Below are 20294 nucleotides of genomic sequence, written 5' to 3'. Positions count from 1 at the left end.
CGGAAGTATAATGGGCCGAGGCGAACCGAGGCGGGCCGAGGCGAGCCGAGGCAAGCTGTTACCAGCAGTGGAAAAACGTTAGTCTAGACTTGTAAATGTTCCCTGTGTCACCAAGAGATCCATCTAATTAAGGTGGCACTGATGCTGTTTCATTGTGACATTAAAAGATTAATAATTTTCCGTACTGTTTGGCAATTTATTGGTCTGTCATGCCATTAGAGCTTTTTTTAATTTCATTTCCCTCCAGTACCTGTTATACATCTGTCCAAAAGATCTCCGGGCAGTGTCTTTGACATTGTTCTTATACTTTTGTGCTTATATGTTTCAAAGAAGAGGCATATAGGAAATCTATAAATCACTGACTATCTGTATTCATTCCAAGCTGAGTTTTTTTGTGATTTATGCTTGATTTCCTCTTTCAATTAATTGGTATTGATAACACATTGACAGCAGATTCTGACCTTTTAGCCTACATTTAAACAGAGACATTTTTTTTATATGTATGTATATATATATATTTACATATATGTATATATATCCTGCACTGTCCTCTTCCTTCAAGCTCACATCCTCTACCTGAGGTGTGGGAGCCTCAGGGTTCTGCGCGGTATCTTAGCTGTTAAAACTGTGCTCTTCTGGACAGAGATCGCAGATGTTGTTTCTGGAATTTTCTGGGGCCACTGTCCCAGTCTGGGGGTTACAGCCCTGAGTGCTTTTAGTTAAAACTAGGACCACTGTTACTTTCACTTTTCACATCTCTTCTAGCTCCTTTCAGCCCTTGGTGTTTTTCAAGCTTGTTCCTTCATTTTGATGTTGTTGACGCTTGGGATTGCTACATCTATCACAACTACCTTCTTCTGCTGTTTGTCAACCACCACAATGTCCAATTGGTTAGCAATAACCATTTTTTCAGTCTAGATCTGGAAGTCCTACAGGATCTTAGCTATGTCGTTCTCTGCCACCTTTGGAGGTGCCTCCCACTTTGACCTTGGGACTTCCAGCCCATACTAGGCACAAATGTTCCTTTACACTATGCCAACCACTTGGTTATGGCATATGGTATGCCGTACCTGCCTGCCTTTTACACCCCACTGTTATGTGCTGGACTGTCTCAGGGGCATATTTACACAGCCAGAAACTCTGCTCTGGCATGATAGACCCCAGCCTCTAATGATCTTGTGCTCACAGAGTGTTCTTTTGCTGGTATGAGTGCCTCTGTGCTATCTTTCAGACCAGCCTTTTCCAGGACCAGACTTTTCCAGGAGCTGCCTTACTCTATATAGGTACTTGGCTGTGGCAAACTCATGGTTTCCATTTGCCTGCGGTATTCCAAGATATTTGTAGCTTTCCTGAACAACTATGTTTCCTGGTAGTTCTACCCAAACAGTTGTGACCATCGTACCTTTCTTTGATACCATCCGACCACATTTAACTGATCCAAATGACAATCTGATGTCATTGCTGTAGAGCCTTGTGATGTGGATCAGTGAGTCACTTGTGATCCTCTCTCTCAAGTCAACTACCCTTGTGTTAAGCCTAAACTGTTCTTGTGTCCTGGCACCTTCTTACCACAGCATCTTTGTTGTACCTCGTCAATCTCTAGTTTTGATTTCAGTCTGTGGCTGCGGATATTGAAACACTGAGCTTTGATGTTGGGTTTCTCTGCCAAATTCCAAGAATGTCATGGTCTTATTGCGGTAACCCATTTCAGGTTGCCCTGGTTCCCTGACACTCCTAATTGTGGTAATACTCTGTTTTCGCTCGGAAGGATTCAATATTAGCCACGCCCTAACCACGCCCCGGACCTGGATTTGAATCCTGTCATTTTACATTAAATTCAATGGTGTTACCCACTGAGTTATCTATGTACTGTATATCTTTCTGGTACCAATACTAAGACTACATGACTAGATGTTTTACACTGTTATTACTAATACAGTTGCATTTTGCATAAGCAGTAGGCATGAACAGAAATCTTTGGGATTAGGCATTTGTGAGTCCAAGGTGCACAGTATATAAATATTCATTCAACCATGTGTCCGTCTTTATAATTTCACAAAACAAAATATCAGCAAAATCTCTTCTATTTTCCTATTCCTTTTTCTCTTAAACTTGTTTTAGTCTTTTTAGCCACCTAAAAACCCTGTCTCTGTTCAAATTCACATACTAACACACTGCATACTACATCAATTTGTGCAGTACGCACACTGCCTTCTAAATTAACGATTCACAAGCTGACTGTTTACACTGAATTATGTTACTACTTATGTCAGGAATAGTATGTTACTATGTGATTTTAAACAGCCCGTTTTCCTTTGTCATAACATTTTTATCTCCTCTTTCTCCTCTTTCTCCTATCCACTTCTCTTTATTTCCATCTGCCCTCTGTTCATGTTTCACCTCTCCCCATCTAACTCTCTCACCACCTTTTTCATCTCCTCCATCATTTTGTTTCTCTGTTTCATATCCATTCATCAAATCTTAAATAGTCATCTAGACCTCTTTCTCCCTCTTGCTCCATGTCAATTTGCCATTTTGTTTCGCCTGCTCTGCTCAGTCACTTTAACTCTCTTATCATCAGTTCATCTTTCCCCTGCCATTCCTTCTCATTTCTGTTGCTGCTCTGCTGTTGGATTCTGATTCCCTTCATGCTCTCACACTTCTTTTTTCTATGTGTTCCAGCCGGAGATCCCGTCTATATTATGAGGAGCATTTGTAGGATGATTCTATTACATGTCTCCTAACTGCTGGATAATTCAATAAGCACCACTGAGATGACACACAGTTATAATCTACTTAATGAAGCCACTGTGCTGATGAATTGTGTGCTTTCTCCTCCTTCATTTTTCACTCTCAATCACTCCCTACCCTCCTTTACTTTTTTCTACTCTTTCTCTCTCTGCTTCTCTCATTCCCTCCTTCCCTCCTCTTGCTCTCTGCAGGGTGTTGATGGAGAGCCATTCGAATGACAGCCGGGACAGTGGTCATCACTGGTGGAATTCTAGCTACAGTTATCTTACTCCTTATCATCGCAGTACTGTGCTACTGTAGACTGCAGGTGAGGCCACAGCTGCTGTAAGACACTGTTGCTTTCATTTTATTTTCTCTGAAACTGGGATGTCGTTGAACAGCAATTTTAAAGTCAAAGTATAATCTTAAGTAAAGCTGTTTTAATGTGTGGTTTTGTGTTTGTGACCTTCACTGAATGTATGAGTGTAGCTGCATTCTTCTGACTGCACAATCATCTCTGTTAACTGAATAGAAAATGTCTCTACAGTTGATTTCAGAATGATTTTAGGAGGACCTGTGTTGACATTTATACCACTAAACACATAGTACAGCTGAGAATGATTGGTGATGATGATTTATGAGGACTATGGTAAACTACTCCTCAGACTACTCCTGTTGCACAACTAAAACAACCTTCGAACGTACACGTTCCACCAAAACAAGTTCCTTTCCAAGGCTATTTTGTAGCGGCACTGTGACTCCGCTAGACACTTAACACCGGGTGTTTACGATAAACAAGAGCATGTTTTTTTTCCAATCCTGGATTGCTGTGTGGACTAGCCAGACCCTCCTCCGCAGCACTGTGCAGGAAGGTCTGGCAATGTGAGACTAGTCATAAATCAAAGTATTATACAAATAAAAATGTTGACCTGATGATGTGGCTTCATTCTGAGGGGAACATGAATGTCTGGACCAAATTCCATGATCCATTCAATAGATGCTGAAATGTTTTAGTCTGGACCAAAGTGGTTGATCGATTGTAAGAATGACCATCATTGCCATCTCTAGAGGCATGCTGCTAGCGTGGCTAAAATGTACACTAATGGTAATGAAGCAAAGCTTTTCTGCATGTAGTAGTTCTTTAGTAGTAGTTCATACGTTTTACAGACTTCAGTTTCATTTTTGTTTCATGTTTAAAAGTCATCATGCTGTCAATCTTTCTATGGGGTGGTGCTCTGATGTTTAGATCACTGGTCTTGGCCAGGTTCTCTGTATTCTGTAAGAATAAAATGAAAATGGAATTAGGGGATAAGAGCTGTTTTGTGTTTTCATGCTTGACAAACTCCAATTAGGTTGAAACACCACCTGGAAGCCTTACCACAGTTTGTAGATTGCTTTTAAAGGACATGGGTTTGTTTCTGTTTTACATTAGACTGAAGGCCTGCGTCAGGCTATGCTCCCGTATGGTAGCTCACTGCCATTTGTGTGTGTGTGTGTGTGAAAGAGAGAGAGAGAGAGAGAGAGAGAGAGAGAGAGAGAGAGAGAGAGAGAGAGAGAGAGAGTGCGAGGCAAATTGTAGAGCAGCAATTGAATAAACTATATGATCCTTTCCATTTAGATCGTATTACAGTTCTTGGGACTCCTATATTCCACAGCAAAATCAAAAGTGATCCACCAATGTTGGCTTCAAATTGGCTGGATATCAGGAATGAATTTGAAAGCATTTCGTGGGCTTGAAATAGAAACCACAAATTCTCCACTGAAGTGGATTCGGTTCACAAATCTGTAATAGATTTGGAACGATAAAAAATGAATTACAAACAAAATCTTTTTGACATCATGCACACGTGCAGGTGCAGCTTCAAATGTGAACATGGGGTCATGTGGATTTGCAAGCACCTCAAGGGGAAATGGGCTAAAGTGAGGTTGGATTATGAGAGACCTCCTTTTTCTAAAGAGTTTTTCGTAAATGCATGCTTTCTGTCCATAGTGTAAATCCACAGACAATTGTGGTAGCCTGACGTTATGATAATACATGCATTTACGCTATATTTATTTCATATGAAATGTTATTTTCCATTTCTTCTACTCAATATGCACAAAATCTCAAACTTTCTGGTTGTAAGCATTGTAAAATTGTAACATAATTATTATAATATAGACTTTAGTGGCTGAAAAATGCATGTAAACTAATTTGCCAAAGCATTTATTAAGCTGTTGCTGCTAACTCCATGGCCGTGCAGACATTTCAGTAGAATATGATAAATGTCCCTTCCTTATTCTTATTGCTCTCTCTTCATTGTTAATCCACTATTCTGTAATACCTCTTTTTAACACCAATTTTCTTTCCTTCATCTCTCGGTCATTTTACACCTTTCGGTACCTTTTTGCCCTAATATTACCCCTGCCTCTCCCTTCCTTTTCTTTCCTTTTTCTTTATATCCCATCCTCCTTCCTCTCTCACCACCAGTATTATTGCTGCAAGAAGGAAGAGTCCGAGTCGGAGGAGGAGGAGCCAGATTTTGCGGTTACGTCCCGCCTTCCACCTGTCCACTCCAATCACAACATTGTGGCGGCGACGGCTGCCGCCTCCTCCATCCCAAATGGCCCCGCCCTTTTCTCCACCCCTCCACTGGCCAGGAAACTAACACGCTCACAGACCTTCTGTCCATCCTGTACACACTATGAGCTGCCTTTCTACCTCCAGCCCCCCCCTCAGCCGCAAATCCATCATCAGCCAGATGGGTTGAGAAACGGAGGTGACCGGATCATCTACCGAAGTGTCCAACAGCAGGATCTGGACCTGCCAGTGCCTGTTAACATTACAAACTACCGTAAACCAAACCTTGCCCGATCGGTCACCATGAGGGACATGTTCACACGCAGCTGTAGCATCAGCACTGATGTTTGAATTGGGGTGGCCTAGGCCGGACTGGGCTTGAGTCCGACTGTGTTTTTGTCATCTTGACCAGTTTAGTCAAGTCTAGTGTGGTATGATCTAGTCAGGTCTTGTTCTACTAGTCACCTCTTGCAGAATGGAGGACTCGGATGGCTCTCAGGACAGGAGTTTTAAAGGTACTATGCTCAGGTCCAGGACTTTACACTTGGGCCCATATAGAGTTTAAAGTATTTAAAAAAATAAAGAAAAAAAAAAACGTTAAATTATCAATAACATGAACTTCTTATTGTTATGTTTTGAAAAGCTCTTTTTTAACAACACCAATGGAATTTGTTTCACAATTTGATAGAATTTGTTTAGCCCTACTTCTTCTGGACTCTTCTACCCATGGCCTGAAAAATACACAGATTCCCGCCATGTCAAAATGACATAACCGGCAGGGATTTTCTCTCTGCCATAGCTGCTACTGTACAAACAAAATATGATTAGGAAAAGTCCAGTGATTCCCTCTGATGGGATGATCTGTCTGTTTCTCCATCCACAGATTATAGAGATTATAAAATATCACTCACCAACAGTGGAGGAAGGGGGATGTCATGTTTTAGCTGCCACCCACTAGCGGTTTAGATAGACTTAACTTTGGCCATAATATTTGGCATAATAGACATAAAGGGCTCACAGAAAATGAAATTCCTTGCTTGTTTTCCACATCCTTTCATAGAGGTCTCCGGTTTGATGGGAGGCTGGTTTCTCTGAGCATCTGCTGACATCACAAAGTGTATGTACTACACTTCAGCAGAGACAGACCTCTGAGTTCTTGCAAGCAGGGCAGACTAGGTGCCAAAGGGGGATGGGTTCTTGCATTTGTCTGCATTTGTGTGACTGTGCTTGCATGCATGTGTGCGTGTGTGTATAACTCAATCAGTTGTTATAACAGGATTCTTTTTCCATACAATTAAACAATCTGTCACCCCTATGTGTACCAAACCTAGTGGTGGGTTGCAATAACATTTTAAACTTGTAAAGGGTGAAGGGATTGTATTAGTTTGACACTTTACCTTTAAATTCATGCTAATGCCAGATGATGTGACTACATTTAATTTGTAAATGTTTCTTTTACTGATTAATGCTATAACACACTCAAGTTGTAGGTGGCAGTCAGAGGAGTAAAATGTTTTTACAGCAACACTGAACTTTAGTGTGATGTTTAGTTAAGTTAATCACTGAAGATGAATTTTGTGGACTCCTCAGTGTATATTCCTTTTGTCATCTCTGATTTGTTGGTGTGTGGCATCATGGGCTAAAGACGAATGTACCTTTAAAGGCACATGTATAAATATTTAACAGGCCATAGCGTAAACTCCAGTGTCTCTCTTCTCTCGACTGAATGGACTGAGGAATATTTGCTCTTCCTCTGAGGTACTCAGAGAGTTCCTTCCTGGGATTGTTTTTTTTTTCTGCGCCGGGCTCACCGGCCTGGTTGGAGGGCTGATTTTCTGAGTGGAGGAACAGTGGCTGAGTTTTATGGACACAGGACACACATTAAATGAATGAAATGATTGACTGCTTGATTTCAAGAAGAATTGCTTGTGGTTGTCTGAGGGGCTTGAAGCTGATTGGATTGTCCTTCTTGGACCTCCTCCCCCTCTCAAAATGGATGGTAAATGCTGTATCCCCCTCCCCCTTCTGTCTCTTTGTTGATTTTATCAGCAGTCATGCTCATTTATATTTCCAAAGGGTTAAACAGTGAGTTTTTCCTCTTGTGACGTGCTTTCCTGCAAATACACTACTACGACACAAACAGACACAGACACACACACACACACACACACAGACAGACACAGACACACACACACACACACACAGACAGACACAGACACACACACAGTTCCCAGTGCTATGCTTTCCTTACCTTTTAAACAGATGTGACAGTTGCACAGGAAACATTGTGCCATATAGAATTATGAGAGCAATTTATTATTATTATTATTACAAGTGTATATTCAAATGCAGTGTTGCTTTTCCCTACAGTATTTGAATTACTTGCTTTATTTTATGATCCAGCTGGGTTTTTTAGACACAGCAGAAATGTTTCTGTCCTTGTTTCTAATATATAACTAACAGAACCATTGTTGCTAATAAAATGGTGTGAAAATCCTTCTGATCTGTTTTGTTGGTCCTGTTATTTTCACCTAGTTATACTTGTTGTGGCTCAACGTTATATTCAAATGTTAGTAAATGACAAACCTGGGGAGTTCAAATTCAAGTAATTTACACATTTACAACTATTTATGTGCAACGTGTGCTTTTTCTGCTTTTTCTTTTTTTTCTGAAGTGCCTATTGATAAAGGTTTATGTCTGGGCATGGGTCCAGTGGATTCATCCTGGATTATCTTATTATGGGAACTGTTAAACGCAGGGTAAATATCAGCTAGCTGCAATATATGCTTTGAAAAACGACCCTCTGTAGATTAAAAACAGCTGATCTAATTCTGTTTAGCTTGGTGCATGTTTGTCTCTTTGTTGTCAATGAAGCTCATAAGCCCACACCTGTTCATCACCTTAACTTATTGAGGAAATGTACTTATTTGCTAAGCGACAGACAAACATGGGTGTAAATATGTCTCAGAGATAAATCAGTGAACCTATTAATATGCTTCAGACATACTGTAGCCGATAAAACAGCAAAGCCTGCCAAACTTCTAACCAAAGCAACAGTGATTTAGTCTGTCCACACAGACAGTGCACACAGATCCAGTCAGCCCCGAGGCGACGACGTGAGAGTCACGACAGCAAACATGTTTGAATAGTAAGGTGGAGAAACAAGAATGTGATGCTTACAGTAAGTGCGATGATAAACCAACCTGACAGTCAGAGGCGAGGAGATGATAGCCACAATGGAAAGTCATCCGGCTAGAAGACAAAAATGGGAAGCTTAATTCTGACAATAAACTGAGTGAGTCAGAGAGGCAAGCAGACTAATCATACAACAGAAAAACAACAGAGAACTATTTCAGAGAGAAAATAGAGGTAGTTATTAGAACGATGAGTCATAGCCAATGAATGAGAAATAGCACATACCACAGAGTACACAGACCGATAGAGGCGTAGAGGAGCTCATTTCAAAGCGAGGCCTCCCTGGCAGAGACGTGAATAGCCATTTTGTGATGGCATTAATACAACAGCACTGCTTCAGATGTAGAAAACCTTTCAGATTGGGATGGATTCTCTTTGATGAGGCTGTATTCCATCTCATTTATTTCTACATGACACTGTAACGGAATTATTGTGACTACAATTACACAGGCAAGAAAAAATGGTTGGAAATGTCTTTATTTATTCCCTTTACAGTAATTATAATATGCATGTGATGATACTAAGACTACTTGTCTGGTAACATTGCATCTCAGTTTAAGGTATAGATCATGTTTAACTTTCTTGGCTCGGAGACAACTGCCAGCCTACCAAAGTAAAGGCATCCGTAACATATAGTTAAAAACCTGATGAGGGATTCATTACTGTTTTGATTGAGATGTTGTTGTGAAAGTGATTTTGGAGGTTTGTGGCGGTATCCTTCCATCACGGTTGACATTGTTCGAGCTCAGCAAGAATCTGCCTCCTAACTAAAACAGCAGCCACGATCCATTGGCTGCTTTCTATCATAGAGTCATTCACCAAGGCTCTGGATGCTAGTCTGAAAAGCTAAATATAAACACCAATCTTTCCTTTTGAGCTGTACTCCAGCAAAACCTTTCCACTGAAAACACTGATTTGTATTGGTATGGTGGGGTATACATTTGAGTGTAGGGTATTTGGGTAATGTGGTTGTTTTTTTATCCATTTCTGTATTTGTTTGCAAAAAAGTTTGTACTTTAGCCTATAGTGTGAACACGCGCTTGTGCAGGCTTTGTGAAATATTTAGAGGCATAATCGCCTCCAGTGTAAGCAGAGCTTGTAGCACAGCCTTTAGAGGTGTATCGATGTTTTATGACATGCTTTGAATCATCTCCCTCATCTACCCCTCACCCTGCAGCAGTCTGCTCACTCTCTCTCACCCTGTGTGTCTATTGCATCTCTTTTGCAATCTTTCTTCTTCATCTTCTTCTTCTTCTTCTTGTTCCTCTGCTATCTTTCCTTTACTCCTTACTACATGGTGTATGTATGTGTGTGTGTGTGTGTGTGTGTGTGTGTGTGTGTGTGTGTGTGTGTGTGTGTGTGTGTGTGTGTGTATGTGTGTGTGTGTGTGTGTGTGTGTGTGTCTATTTTATGGTCGCTGGTGATATTGTAATTCCCCAGCAGTGGAATTTAGATGCAGTACAGAAGAGGAGTGTGGGACATACATCATCTATTTTTATAATGATGCTTTCCTATTACTGAACATTCCTTGCCCTTTATCTTGGCATTCCCGAGACTCTTCACTACCTAAATGGACATTACCCAAACACAGGCAGTGCATGCTTTGAGAGGTTGGTGGCACATTAGGAAAGAGCCCTTTCCTCCGACTATAAACCAAACTAAAACCAACATCACAAATAAACACTTGCTGACATTAACAACAACAGCAGATGTTATAGTTGCTGCGATAAAAACGTCCCTGTCATCGCTGCACACACAAATAAAACATATGACTTTGTGTCCTTAATTAACTAAACTCAGGGATGTATAGCAGCCATTCAGAAAATGTGACAGAGTAACGGACACTTATTGCTGTGTCAAAGATGTATCGAAATAGCCATCCTCCACAAATCTCTCTGTGTCCCACTCACACACCCACACACACACACCCACACACAAACACACAAACACACACACGCACACACACACGCATCACTCTATGCAGGAGCCATTACCGCCCAGTGTATGTAATCTTGTGATTTCTAAAAGGAGAAAAGGCCATGCCTCCTGTCTGAATTTTTCATTCCAGACCCTCTCTGTCTTAACATCTGATAAATAAGCAATGAATCCTGAGGACACAACACAGAAGGGATTCAACTTTATGTCCTCCACACCCCCAACACCAAGCCCCCTGGATACACATTTGGTCTTCCTTTCTGTCTCACTCTCTTCTTGCTAAATATTTTTGCTGTGATCCTCTTTCTTTGTTACTTGCCCAGTGAGCTGTAGGCTGTGTGTGTGTGTGTGTGTGTCTGTGTGTGTGTGTGTGTGTGTGTGTGTGTGTGTGTTCTCATTAAACTATGTTTATGTTAAAGTTAGCAATAAATGAATATCCCTAACCCACAACGTCGCTCTCAGGCTATGCAATGTTTTTTCTCAGTCAACAAGTGAGTGTTCTTTTAGCCAGAGAGAGAGAGAAGGAAGAATATGTAGTATGTGTAGGCCTACCAGGGAATCAACAGAAATGTGATGAAAGCAGAAATAAAACGGTTAACTTAAATTGTACGTTGTCGCCATCTGGTGGTCCAATAATGATATTGGCTTTGTTGACACCTTCACAGTCACTGGTTGACACATGCCAGCCCAGCATCAGGGTCTGGTTGTTGTCGAATTGTGCAGACAACCCATGTTGGGATCATTTAGTGGTAACATTATATAGAACCATGTATCCTTGTTTACAGTTTGAATCATTTATCTTGACAATAGTTTTTTGAATGATTCGTAATGCTCAAGAATAGGCTAACTAAATAATATAGGCTAAACCCAAAGAAAATAGATTGCAAATACTAATATTTCTGACTGATTGCTGAGTATAATAAATAAAACCAAAAAACAATTTTAGGTTGGTTCTGGTAACAGTGTATAAAACTACTATGCCCAGGCGCCGATCTGTCTTTGTCATGAACAGTTAAAGAAATGGACCAGCAGATTGGGTGAGTGCTTAGCGTTACTGCGCAGCCTCCAATTGAGCTTGACGACGTAGATGTGACGTGGGCAACCTGTCTAAAAGTCTTCTGGTAGCTGTGCCAAGGGACATCTCAATCATTCCCAATTCTTGCAGAGGCGGAGAGCGTAGTATATGTAAGGAGATATGCATTGGCACAGGGAAATAATTGCTAACTAAAATGCTAGTTAACGTTATTAATTAAACCTAAACAGCTAATGCAAGTGTCTGCGAGCTTCTCCTGACAATACGGTGATTTGTCGACTACGCGACTGCAAGTTGCTTGGTTTTGACTATGGTTTGGTAATGAAACAATCGTTAGCCTATTTTTACAAAAACGTCTGCTACGGGTCCATCACGTCTGGGGCCATATCTGTTTCAGGTATCTGTTTCTTGAGAAATAAACAAAGGACAAATAGAGTTTTTAACGCAGATGTAAAGTTATTCACTGTCAAAGTGAGGTTTAAAATGAATGGCAGTCAATGGGATGCTAACGGCGGGTGATGGCTTCGTAGCATTAAAATGGCGCCATAGGAGCTAGCTACAATTAGACAGAGCCATAGCTTAGAGAGGAGAGGCTTAACCCCTTGGTCTTTATCTATCACTCTGGCCAATACTAGCCCAATTTTACAGTAAATGCCCAAAACTACCCCATGGGACTAGTGGTTGTTACCAGGGAAACCAAATTTATACAAGTCCCGCCTCTCGGTCTAAGAACCAATCCGGTTTTACTAAGAATCTGTTCGTCATCGGCCCCGCGAATTTCCTCCTTTTAGTTAATATGCTGATCCTACTGCATTAAGTCAACCATATTACGCATATTTTCACAACATTAAGGCAGTATGAACACAGAGCAGGCTGCTGAAACCCACGGTAGTGCAAATAAGTGTCCAGCTTCGACACCAGAGGGGGACGATTTGAAGGAAGGAGCGCTGAAAAGGTAACTTGTTAACGCTAACCAACGTTAACATTTAACAGTTAGCTGGTGTTTCGTCGGATAACGTTATTGTCAGGCATTGCTGTTTTGTTGTGAGCACTTTAAATCTTACAGGGGTTAGATTTCAATTAAACCAATACATATGATGTGTTTGTGCGTGACAAGTTTGAAAATCGCTTTGTTGTGGGAGGTTTGCACTTACATTGCTGTAGCTATACCTGTTGTTTTCTTTGTATGTACACAGACAATACAGTTTGTAGTGCTATCGTTGTCCATTAGAAAATAAGGTTTTGAGAGTTAATGAATATTGAGTGAACATGGAACCACTTCAAATTAATGTTATACTTTATACATTTTCTTATCAACTGATACGCATACTTTAACAATAGTTTTGCTCCTCTCTCCCTAGAACTCCATTCTCAAAGTTTAAGAGGGTAAACGCCAACTTCAAATCACCTGTGAGTTAACACCCTCTCTGTCACACACACACACACACACACACACACACACACACACACACACACACACACAAATCCTCCATGAAGTGCCCATGTGCATCCAGTATCATGGTTGTCTCTATGCACCCGACAGCTCCAAGTAACTGAGAGTGCTAAAGTTAGCCCTGCAGAGGAGTTGGCAGAGCTGAAGAGGAGAGCAGAGCAGCTGGATACAGAGATAGCACAGCTGGAGGCTGAGTGAGTACAGCTGTGTGTATTTGTCTTTCTGTGTTTCTGTCATTGAGGTCCAACTTCAATGGTATGGGTTGAGGTTAAGCATGTAGTGCTAAAGATTCAGTTTAGTCCTAGGGGGCAGGGAATCAATAGTGTTGATCTGCACTAATAATTCTATGACGTACCCATGATGCATATGTGTTTCCATGTGTGCTCTTTTTGCCTGCACAGTTTTCTGATTTGCTTTTAGTTTCTTTTGGTTCTATTTTTGTGTGTGCCTGTGTATGAGGATTTGCACATATCTGCTTGTGTGTGTTTCTCCAGAGGATGCAGCGTAGAGGAGCTGGATCATCATATTGATATGCTGCATGAATACAATGACATTAAAGACATTGGACAGTCACTCCTGGGCCGTATTGGTAAGAGAAATGATTGTATTTGAATCCACATTAGTATCATTTAAACATGCATAATTGCAGAATTTACACGACCAAGATCCAATTTATAATATTTATAATTGAATGTTGAGGATTACACTTAATTTAAATTTAAACTGAACTGACCAGCAGTAAAATAAGTCACAAATTCAGAAATAGATTCTGGACAGTAATTCTAAATAATGCACTCATATGGAGTGTTTTGTAATACACTTTTGTGCTTATTCTTTCTGGCTTGATTTATTCAACCCCACTGTGGGCTTTCAGTACTTTAGCTCAGTACTTTTGATCAAATTAGCACAATGTCTTCCTAAGTCTGGGGCACAGTCACATTGAGACTGTAGGAAAGGGTCTACATTTTCTTTAAAGTGAACTGAGGTTTGGAAATGTATTGTCATACAGACAAAAGGAACCACCCACAGTTTACATTTAATACCCAACTTGTATGTTGATTGTAGCAGCCATTAATAGGATGAATCCTCTCCTCTCTCTCATAGTAGTGGCCTTCTTTTGTATCCATGAGAGATGAAGTCCAGCTACAGTTATGACTTGTGAATCAATTTCAACTATTTCTATGCAGTTCTTTTCACCAAAAGAGTGTTGCAAGATGGCAGCTAATCAAAACTGTCAGTTGTAGGAGTTGTTTTTCTCATGTTCACACCTCTTGGCTCATTTATGATAAGGCAGTGTGAACCCCAAACAGACTAGATGAGACATACTATATGTCTTTTTCTGGTTAGACTTTTGACCAAAGAAAACAAACACCAATAAAATACAGATTTAAGTTGTTGTACAGCCAACCACCAGAAGGCAGCAGAGCAGTGTCTCTGTTTCCCTGAAGGCCTGACTCAAAACAGTCTAAACTTCAAAAAGTATTTACTATACTATAAAACCTTCATTCCATTAATTTGACACTTTACCAAAAAATGTCATTGGTTCAAGTGCCTCCTAATTTAGCTAGCTTGGTTATACTTGGGTTACCATCTCATCCAGCTTAAATTTATAACTAAATTAAATACTTTTTGTTTAAATAGCATTAATTTTGGTGCTACGTTTAATAATCACCTCATTAAAATCACTGATTGGATAGGAGATTGTACATGAGCGACGCCATGTACGGTTGCTGAGACTGAGCGCGTGGAACATCAAGGATGCTTAACTCCTAAAACAAATTAAGTAATAAAGGTTCTAAAGTTTCCCCATGGCTAAGAACTTTTGATGTAAAGGAAAGTCATTCTAGGAAGTCGGGGAAAAGAATCACTGGATGCCGAGGGAAAAAGCATCGCAGGTTACCTCACCTGTTCCAGCTGGGAGAGGATCAGCTGAGAGGGAAATGGAATGCGACCCTGCGCAGGTGAATAAAGTTGAATTAGCTGCCTTGATCCGTGTAATAATAAAGTAAGAAATAAATGAGGCAATGAATAAATTACAACCTCAGTTTGATGCACTACAACTCGGACTGAAGGATTGTAAAGAAACACTCGTAGATGTGGAGTTGGGCATGAACGGCATGCATGACAAAATGAATGAAGCAGAGCATGTGTATAGACCAAGAAGTGAGAGACAAAACTGAAAAGCTGGAGAGTCCCAGCCAAAGATTGAACCTCAGAGTATTTGGCCTCGACTAAGATTTGGAAAAGAATCTGCCTTATAAACCAGTGTGTAAACTAAACAAGTGGAATTTGCACACAGAGTGCATAGTGCACAGTGTTAAATTGAGCTCAATTTAAATGAGCACAGCAACGACATGTGGATTATCACAGGTAATTAATAACCTGACTAGGATATGTATAAAAAGGGAAGGCATTCAATCAACTTCCTGTATTGACCACCTTTATAAATAGACTAGAATTTTATTCTAAACTTGTATCTGTGCCAATTGGTTGCAGTGACTATAATCTTATTGCAATTGTAAGGAAAACAAAAGTTCCTAAATCAGGTCCAAAAGTAATAATGAAAGGTAATTTAGAAGATTTAGTCAATTGCAATATACAGATGATGTCACAAATGCAAACTGGTAGGAGGTAATTTTACAAAAGGATCCAGAGAAAGCATTTCAGTTTTTTGATCAGACTTTAATGACAAGTGTAGAAAATCATGCACCAATTAAAGTTTACTGTTTGAAATGTCAACACCCCTTGGTTAGAGCAAAAATTAAGAGATCTTATGAAAGAAAGAGATCTAGCTAAAGTAAACAAGCAGCAATCATATCTACTTTCAAATCGAACTGGCAAATATAGTGTCAACTTAGAAATTGTGTAACTAACTTAAATGAGAAGAAAAAGAAATTGTACTGTAACAAGAAAATTCCAGAAATAAAACATGATAGTATACATTTATGGAATACATTGAATATTAAGAGGAAATAAATCAACTCCAGCTTATTTAGAAAATGAAGGTGATTTTCTTACTAAATCAAGTGATATAGCAAATTATCTTAACGATTATTTCATAAATAAAATAAATAATCTAAAAAAATACTACACAGCCAAACAAGACGGATTTGTCAAATACATTGATAAATAAGATCATGGAAGGTAAATCACGTAGCTTTAAATATCAAAGTGTCTGTTTATAAAGTTGAATTACTTCTGATGAATTGTAAAAACAAACCTCCTGGTGTTGACCATCTTGAATATAAGTTGCTTAAGCCAATAGTTTCAATGTTTGCTCCTACTATTGCTCATATAATTAATGTGTTTTATGGAAAATATGTAAAGTTGTGCCAGTACCAAATAATAAGAAAATGCCTTTCTCTGGATCAAACAGAAGACCAATAAGCTTATTACCAATTCTCTGTAAAATAACGGAAATAATTGTTTATGAACAAATTCAGTCTTATTGTTTGTTTTTTTTAAAAGATTTATTAAAGACTTCAGTATGCATACAGAGGAAAACACTCAACAGCCAATGCCCTAACTCAGATGGTTCATGACTGATTTGAGGATATTGAGGAGAGGAAAATAATGGGTGTTGTGATGCTTGATTTTACTGCAGCATTTGATGTAACTGGCCACATCTGTTTTTTCCCCATCTGTTATTTAACTGATAGAAGACAATTAGTGAACTTATATGGAAGTTTTTCAAAGGTAAAGCTTGAGGAACATGGAGTGCCTCAAGGAACTTGCCTTGGGCCGCTCCTCTACACAAACTTTACTAATGATTTACCATTTGTTTTAGATAAAGCGAGCATTTCAATGTTTGCTGATGATGCCACTATATATTTATCAGGAACTGATATTGGTGATCTAAATACTGAACTACAGAGAGAGCTACAGTCAGTGATGGACTGGATCAGGAGTAACAAACTGATTCTCAATGGATCTAAAACTTCTTTAGTGGTTGGGATTCATTTTTCTTCATGTTCCAAACCGAAACTTGAACTCAGTGTAGAGCAAACTTCTATGGAGCAAAGAGAAGAAGCTAAACATTTGGGTGTGATGACTGACAATAGATTGTGTTGGGACAAACACGTTCAGAAACTGGTATGTTAAATGGGCAACACCTTGTCAGTTATTAAAAGGTGTGCAAAAAAACACCCACACAAGTTCTTCAGGCTTTGTTTTTTCACATCTGGATTACTGCTCTGTGGTTTGGTCCACCACTTTTGCAATTAATATCAAAAAAACTACAAGTGATTCAGAATAAAGCAGCACGTGTGGCTCTCTTGTGTGGGTTTAAATCAAATGTTGATAAAATGCCCTTTCATGGTTTGAAGTTAAAAATAGATTTTTTTTTTTTACATTATGTGATAACAAACAAAACACCTTTTACTTTACATACAAAACTATCCTTTAGTACTAATACACATCATTATCCAACGAGGCATGCATTAGGAGGTAGTTTTATTTGACCTAAAGTGAAAACTAAATCAATTCAACATTCAGTTAGGTACAGAGCAATGTGTGAATGGAACTCTCTTCCAAAGACTATCAAACACAACACTCAGTATGGTTTAAAAAAATCACTGACAACATATTACCTTCAATGGAATTTGTATATTTAATACCAAATTAGTCTGTTATAGGACATTTTGTTATCTTAGTTCTTAAAATAGATCTATTCAGAGTAGTGTCTTTTATTTTTTTTATTAATTGCGTTAACTAATATTTAAATATGATTTGTATTTTGAAATGTTATAATGTCTATGTGTGTAATGTGATGTCGTAAAAAGTATTGTCACAAGAACAGATTGAAGGACCCCTGGAACAATAGCTTTTAGCTTATGCTAAAGCTAATGGGGATCTAAATAAAACAAACGAACCATTTGCAGGCTGTAGAACCATCACTAGAGAGATCAGAAAGTTGTGTTGTCACTTCACCTTTTCCCTAAAACGTTTGTCATAAATCTTCTGACTGAATAATACTGTGTAAATATGTATGTCTGGGCACGCACTAGTATAACGAAATGAGGCAACGAGTGTCTGTGTGTCTTCAAAATATATTTGTGCTGCAACATCATGAGCTTGAAAAGTGTAGAGAAGTTCACACCTTTCACACTGTTATCAAGTTTTTGGGTGAATCACAGCCAAGTCACATTACGGTCTGTGTGTGTGTCATAACAAACATGACTTTTTACCTACTTTTACATGCACATGCCTGTCTGCGTGGTGTCAAATAAAATCTGGTTATCCCAATTTAGCTAACTGATCTTTGTGAAAATGTACAAAGGAATAACATGGATAGTTATACATTCTTCAAATGCTTATTTCCCTACTTCTGTGGTTATCTGTGTAGAAAAACGGGGCTATCTCTCATTTAAATTGATACTGTGAGTTAAAAGCTTGCTATCTCTTTAAATTCTCTGTCAGTACTGTACAGTGGACAGTCAAGATGATAATGACCTCTTAGTGAATGGAGGTGGCGTTTCCCCTCTGACACAATGGCAGTCTTTCTCACACACACACACACACACACACACTCATTCTCTGTCACATACACAATTACAATCTCTGTCTTTCACCCAGGAACATGCATTCACTTTCACAAATACAAACACATGCTATCATCCTCTTACCCTCTTCCTGCTCTCTCTCTCTAAATATATTTCTCTCTCTCGCTCTATCTCTCTCTAACTTTCTCTCAAACACACACTTTCAGTAAAGAGTCTACACTTAAACACTGAGTTGTTGTTATATGCCGTTATTCTGAGAGGGAGGAGGTGTGTAGGCTGGAGAGTAAGCAAGGAGACACTAGGAGATGCCCTGCAGTACCCTCTAAAGACAACTGTCCCTTTGTCTCTTACTCTCTCCATCTGTCGGCCATTAAGGTCATTTTGCCTATATCATCTTAAAAATATACACAATGTCACATGTTTTGAGCTATTAATGTAATCCAGGAGTTTCCTTGAGAAATCTGCCATTGTCACATCTCCAGAGATATGTCTTTTTACCTTTTGTAATGTTACAAATATACACATGTTCAAGTTTTGAGCTATTAATATAATCCAGGGATTCACTAGAGAAATCTGCCATTGTCATTCATGTTATGTGATCTCTTATTAATAATAATAATAAAGCATAACAATTTGAGTTAGCTCGAGGTCAGATAAGAGTTTGTTTTATCTTTCAATAACATTTTAAAGCTACTTATACAATATTGTCACCAAGTACCAGCCTTGTGTTCAAAGTTAATCATTTGTTTGGGTACTGTGGTGTCGGTCTGTTCAGTGTTTTGAGGATTGTTTGAAAAGTAGACTAGAGGGAGTTGACCCTGTAATATGCTAAAGGGGCCTAACTCCTACTTTGCTATGTCTTGCAGCTGCTGTGCAGGGAACCACCACACGAGATCTCTACAGCCATTTTGGTCTGGAACTGGATGACTGAAGAAGAAAAAAAGTATGAAATTACATTGGTGAGAATGGTTCTTCAGACTGAGGGGAGAGGGGCTTAAAGGGACCTTTTGATCAAAGTTTGGATTTGGACTTAAGATGTGACGAGAGGAACTGTGTTGACCTCAACCGGCAGACAAAGGTCTGCCCGTTTTCTTGGTGATTTTTATGTTCACCTCTTTACCGAGACCGATTTCAACACTGGTAATGAGCATAAGAGGAGAATGACGCTGGTCCTGCAGGCAGACATTACATGTAAGAGGCCATCTACTCAAACCATTAACTTACGGCATTGTTTTGACATTTGAGCCTTTGTAAATGGAGTTTGGATGAAGGTATGCAGGATGGCTACATGAATGTTAATTACTTTTCTGACTTTTGTTTATTTACAAAAAAGAGGGAATTCTGGGGTGTTAACTTGAAGTGTAAAATAAAATGTATTAGCTACAAGTATAATATGCTTTCTACGTTGACCGTAACATGTAATAAATAGGCACTTGGACCACCACAGACAGTCTGCCCTTTGCATTATCCCCTCATTGTCCACTATGGAAACTCTAACAGATGCATCATAGTTATAGCATTCATTTTTTGGAATGAAATACTTTGATCTATGTCCAAAGGTATAACAATACACTGACAATTTTTTATATTCATGCCTTTTTTAAGATTTAAATGGATACATTAAGTTTATTTTGTAAGGCTTTACTCTTATAACACATCATGTGACATATTTGTTTGTTAACATCTCCCTTAAGGTCACGTTAATCACCAACACTTTACAAATTCTAGTGAAGCGAAAAAGGATATTAAGCAGCCTTTTTACACTGTACTGTCTAAAAGTTTAACTGAAAAGAGAGGATTATTTAAAAAAAGCAAAAGAAAAAAAAAAGCCTGCCTTGGTGTTCAGTGCTAACAGCCTAATAAACTGGGTGTGCCGTTATCTGTCTG

General features: G+C 39.2%; 2 protein-coding genes across 4 annotated transcripts in view; both read left to right on the top strand.

Annotated features, from left to right (window-relative positions):
• fam163ba (family with sequence similarity 163 member B, genome duplicate a) overlaps positions 1-15923 on the top strand; it is a 33866-nt gene extending 17943 nt beyond the window's left edge. For 2 of the 3 annotated variants that reach the window (XM_034896721.1, XM_034896720.1), the window contains 2 exons: positions 2943-3058; positions 5201-7790. In XM_034896721.1, the coding sequence (XP_034752612.1) occupies positions 2966-3058; positions 5201-5641 (534 nt within the window). In that variant the 5' untranslated portion in view covers positions 2943-2965 and the 3' untranslated portion in view covers positions 5642-7790. Of the gene's footprint in view, positions 1-2942; positions 3059-5200; positions 7791-15911 lie in introns of those variants that run through there. The other variant, XR_004659953.1, reaches the window with a different exon arrangement.
• Positions 12145-20125, top strand: swi5 (SWI5 homologous recombination repair protein). Its single transcript, XM_034896722.1, has 5 exons — positions 12145-12408; positions 12815-12863; positions 12997-13100; positions 13401-13495; positions 19274-20125. Exons 1-5 carry the CDS (start codon positions 12311-12313, stop codon positions 19336-19338), a joined length of 411 nt encoding a protein of 136 aa, XP_034752613.1. The 5' UTR covers positions 12145-12310; the 3' UTR covers positions 19339-20125.
• The last annotated feature ends 169 nt before the right edge of the window (positions 20126-20294 follow it).

This window comes from Etheostoma cragini, chromosome 16, assembly GCF_013103735.1.
Source record: "Etheostoma cragini isolate CJK2018 chromosome 16, CSU_Ecrag_1.0, whole genome shotgun sequence".
Classification (NCBI taxonomy): Eukaryota; Metazoa; Chordata; class Actinopteri; order Perciformes; family Percidae; genus Etheostoma; species Etheostoma cragini.
Note: the sequence above shows the minus strand (reverse complement) of the source record. Positions and strands in the feature narration are given on the sequence as shown.

Bases quoted from the DNA above. Each gene is read 5' to 3' on its own strand.
- swi5 (XM_034896722.1), top strand. From the start codon at position 12,311: ATGAACACAGAGCAGGCTGCTGAAACCCACGGTAGTGCAAATAAGTGT. The intron at 12,864-12,996 runs GTGAGTTAACAC...TGCACCCGACAG, and splicing joins ACGCCAACTTCAAATCACCT to CTCCAAGTAACTGAGAGTGC. The intron at 13,496-19,273 runs GTAAGAGAAATG...TATGTCTTGCAG, and splicing joins GTCACTCCTGGGCCGTATTG to CTGCTGTGCAGGGAACCACC.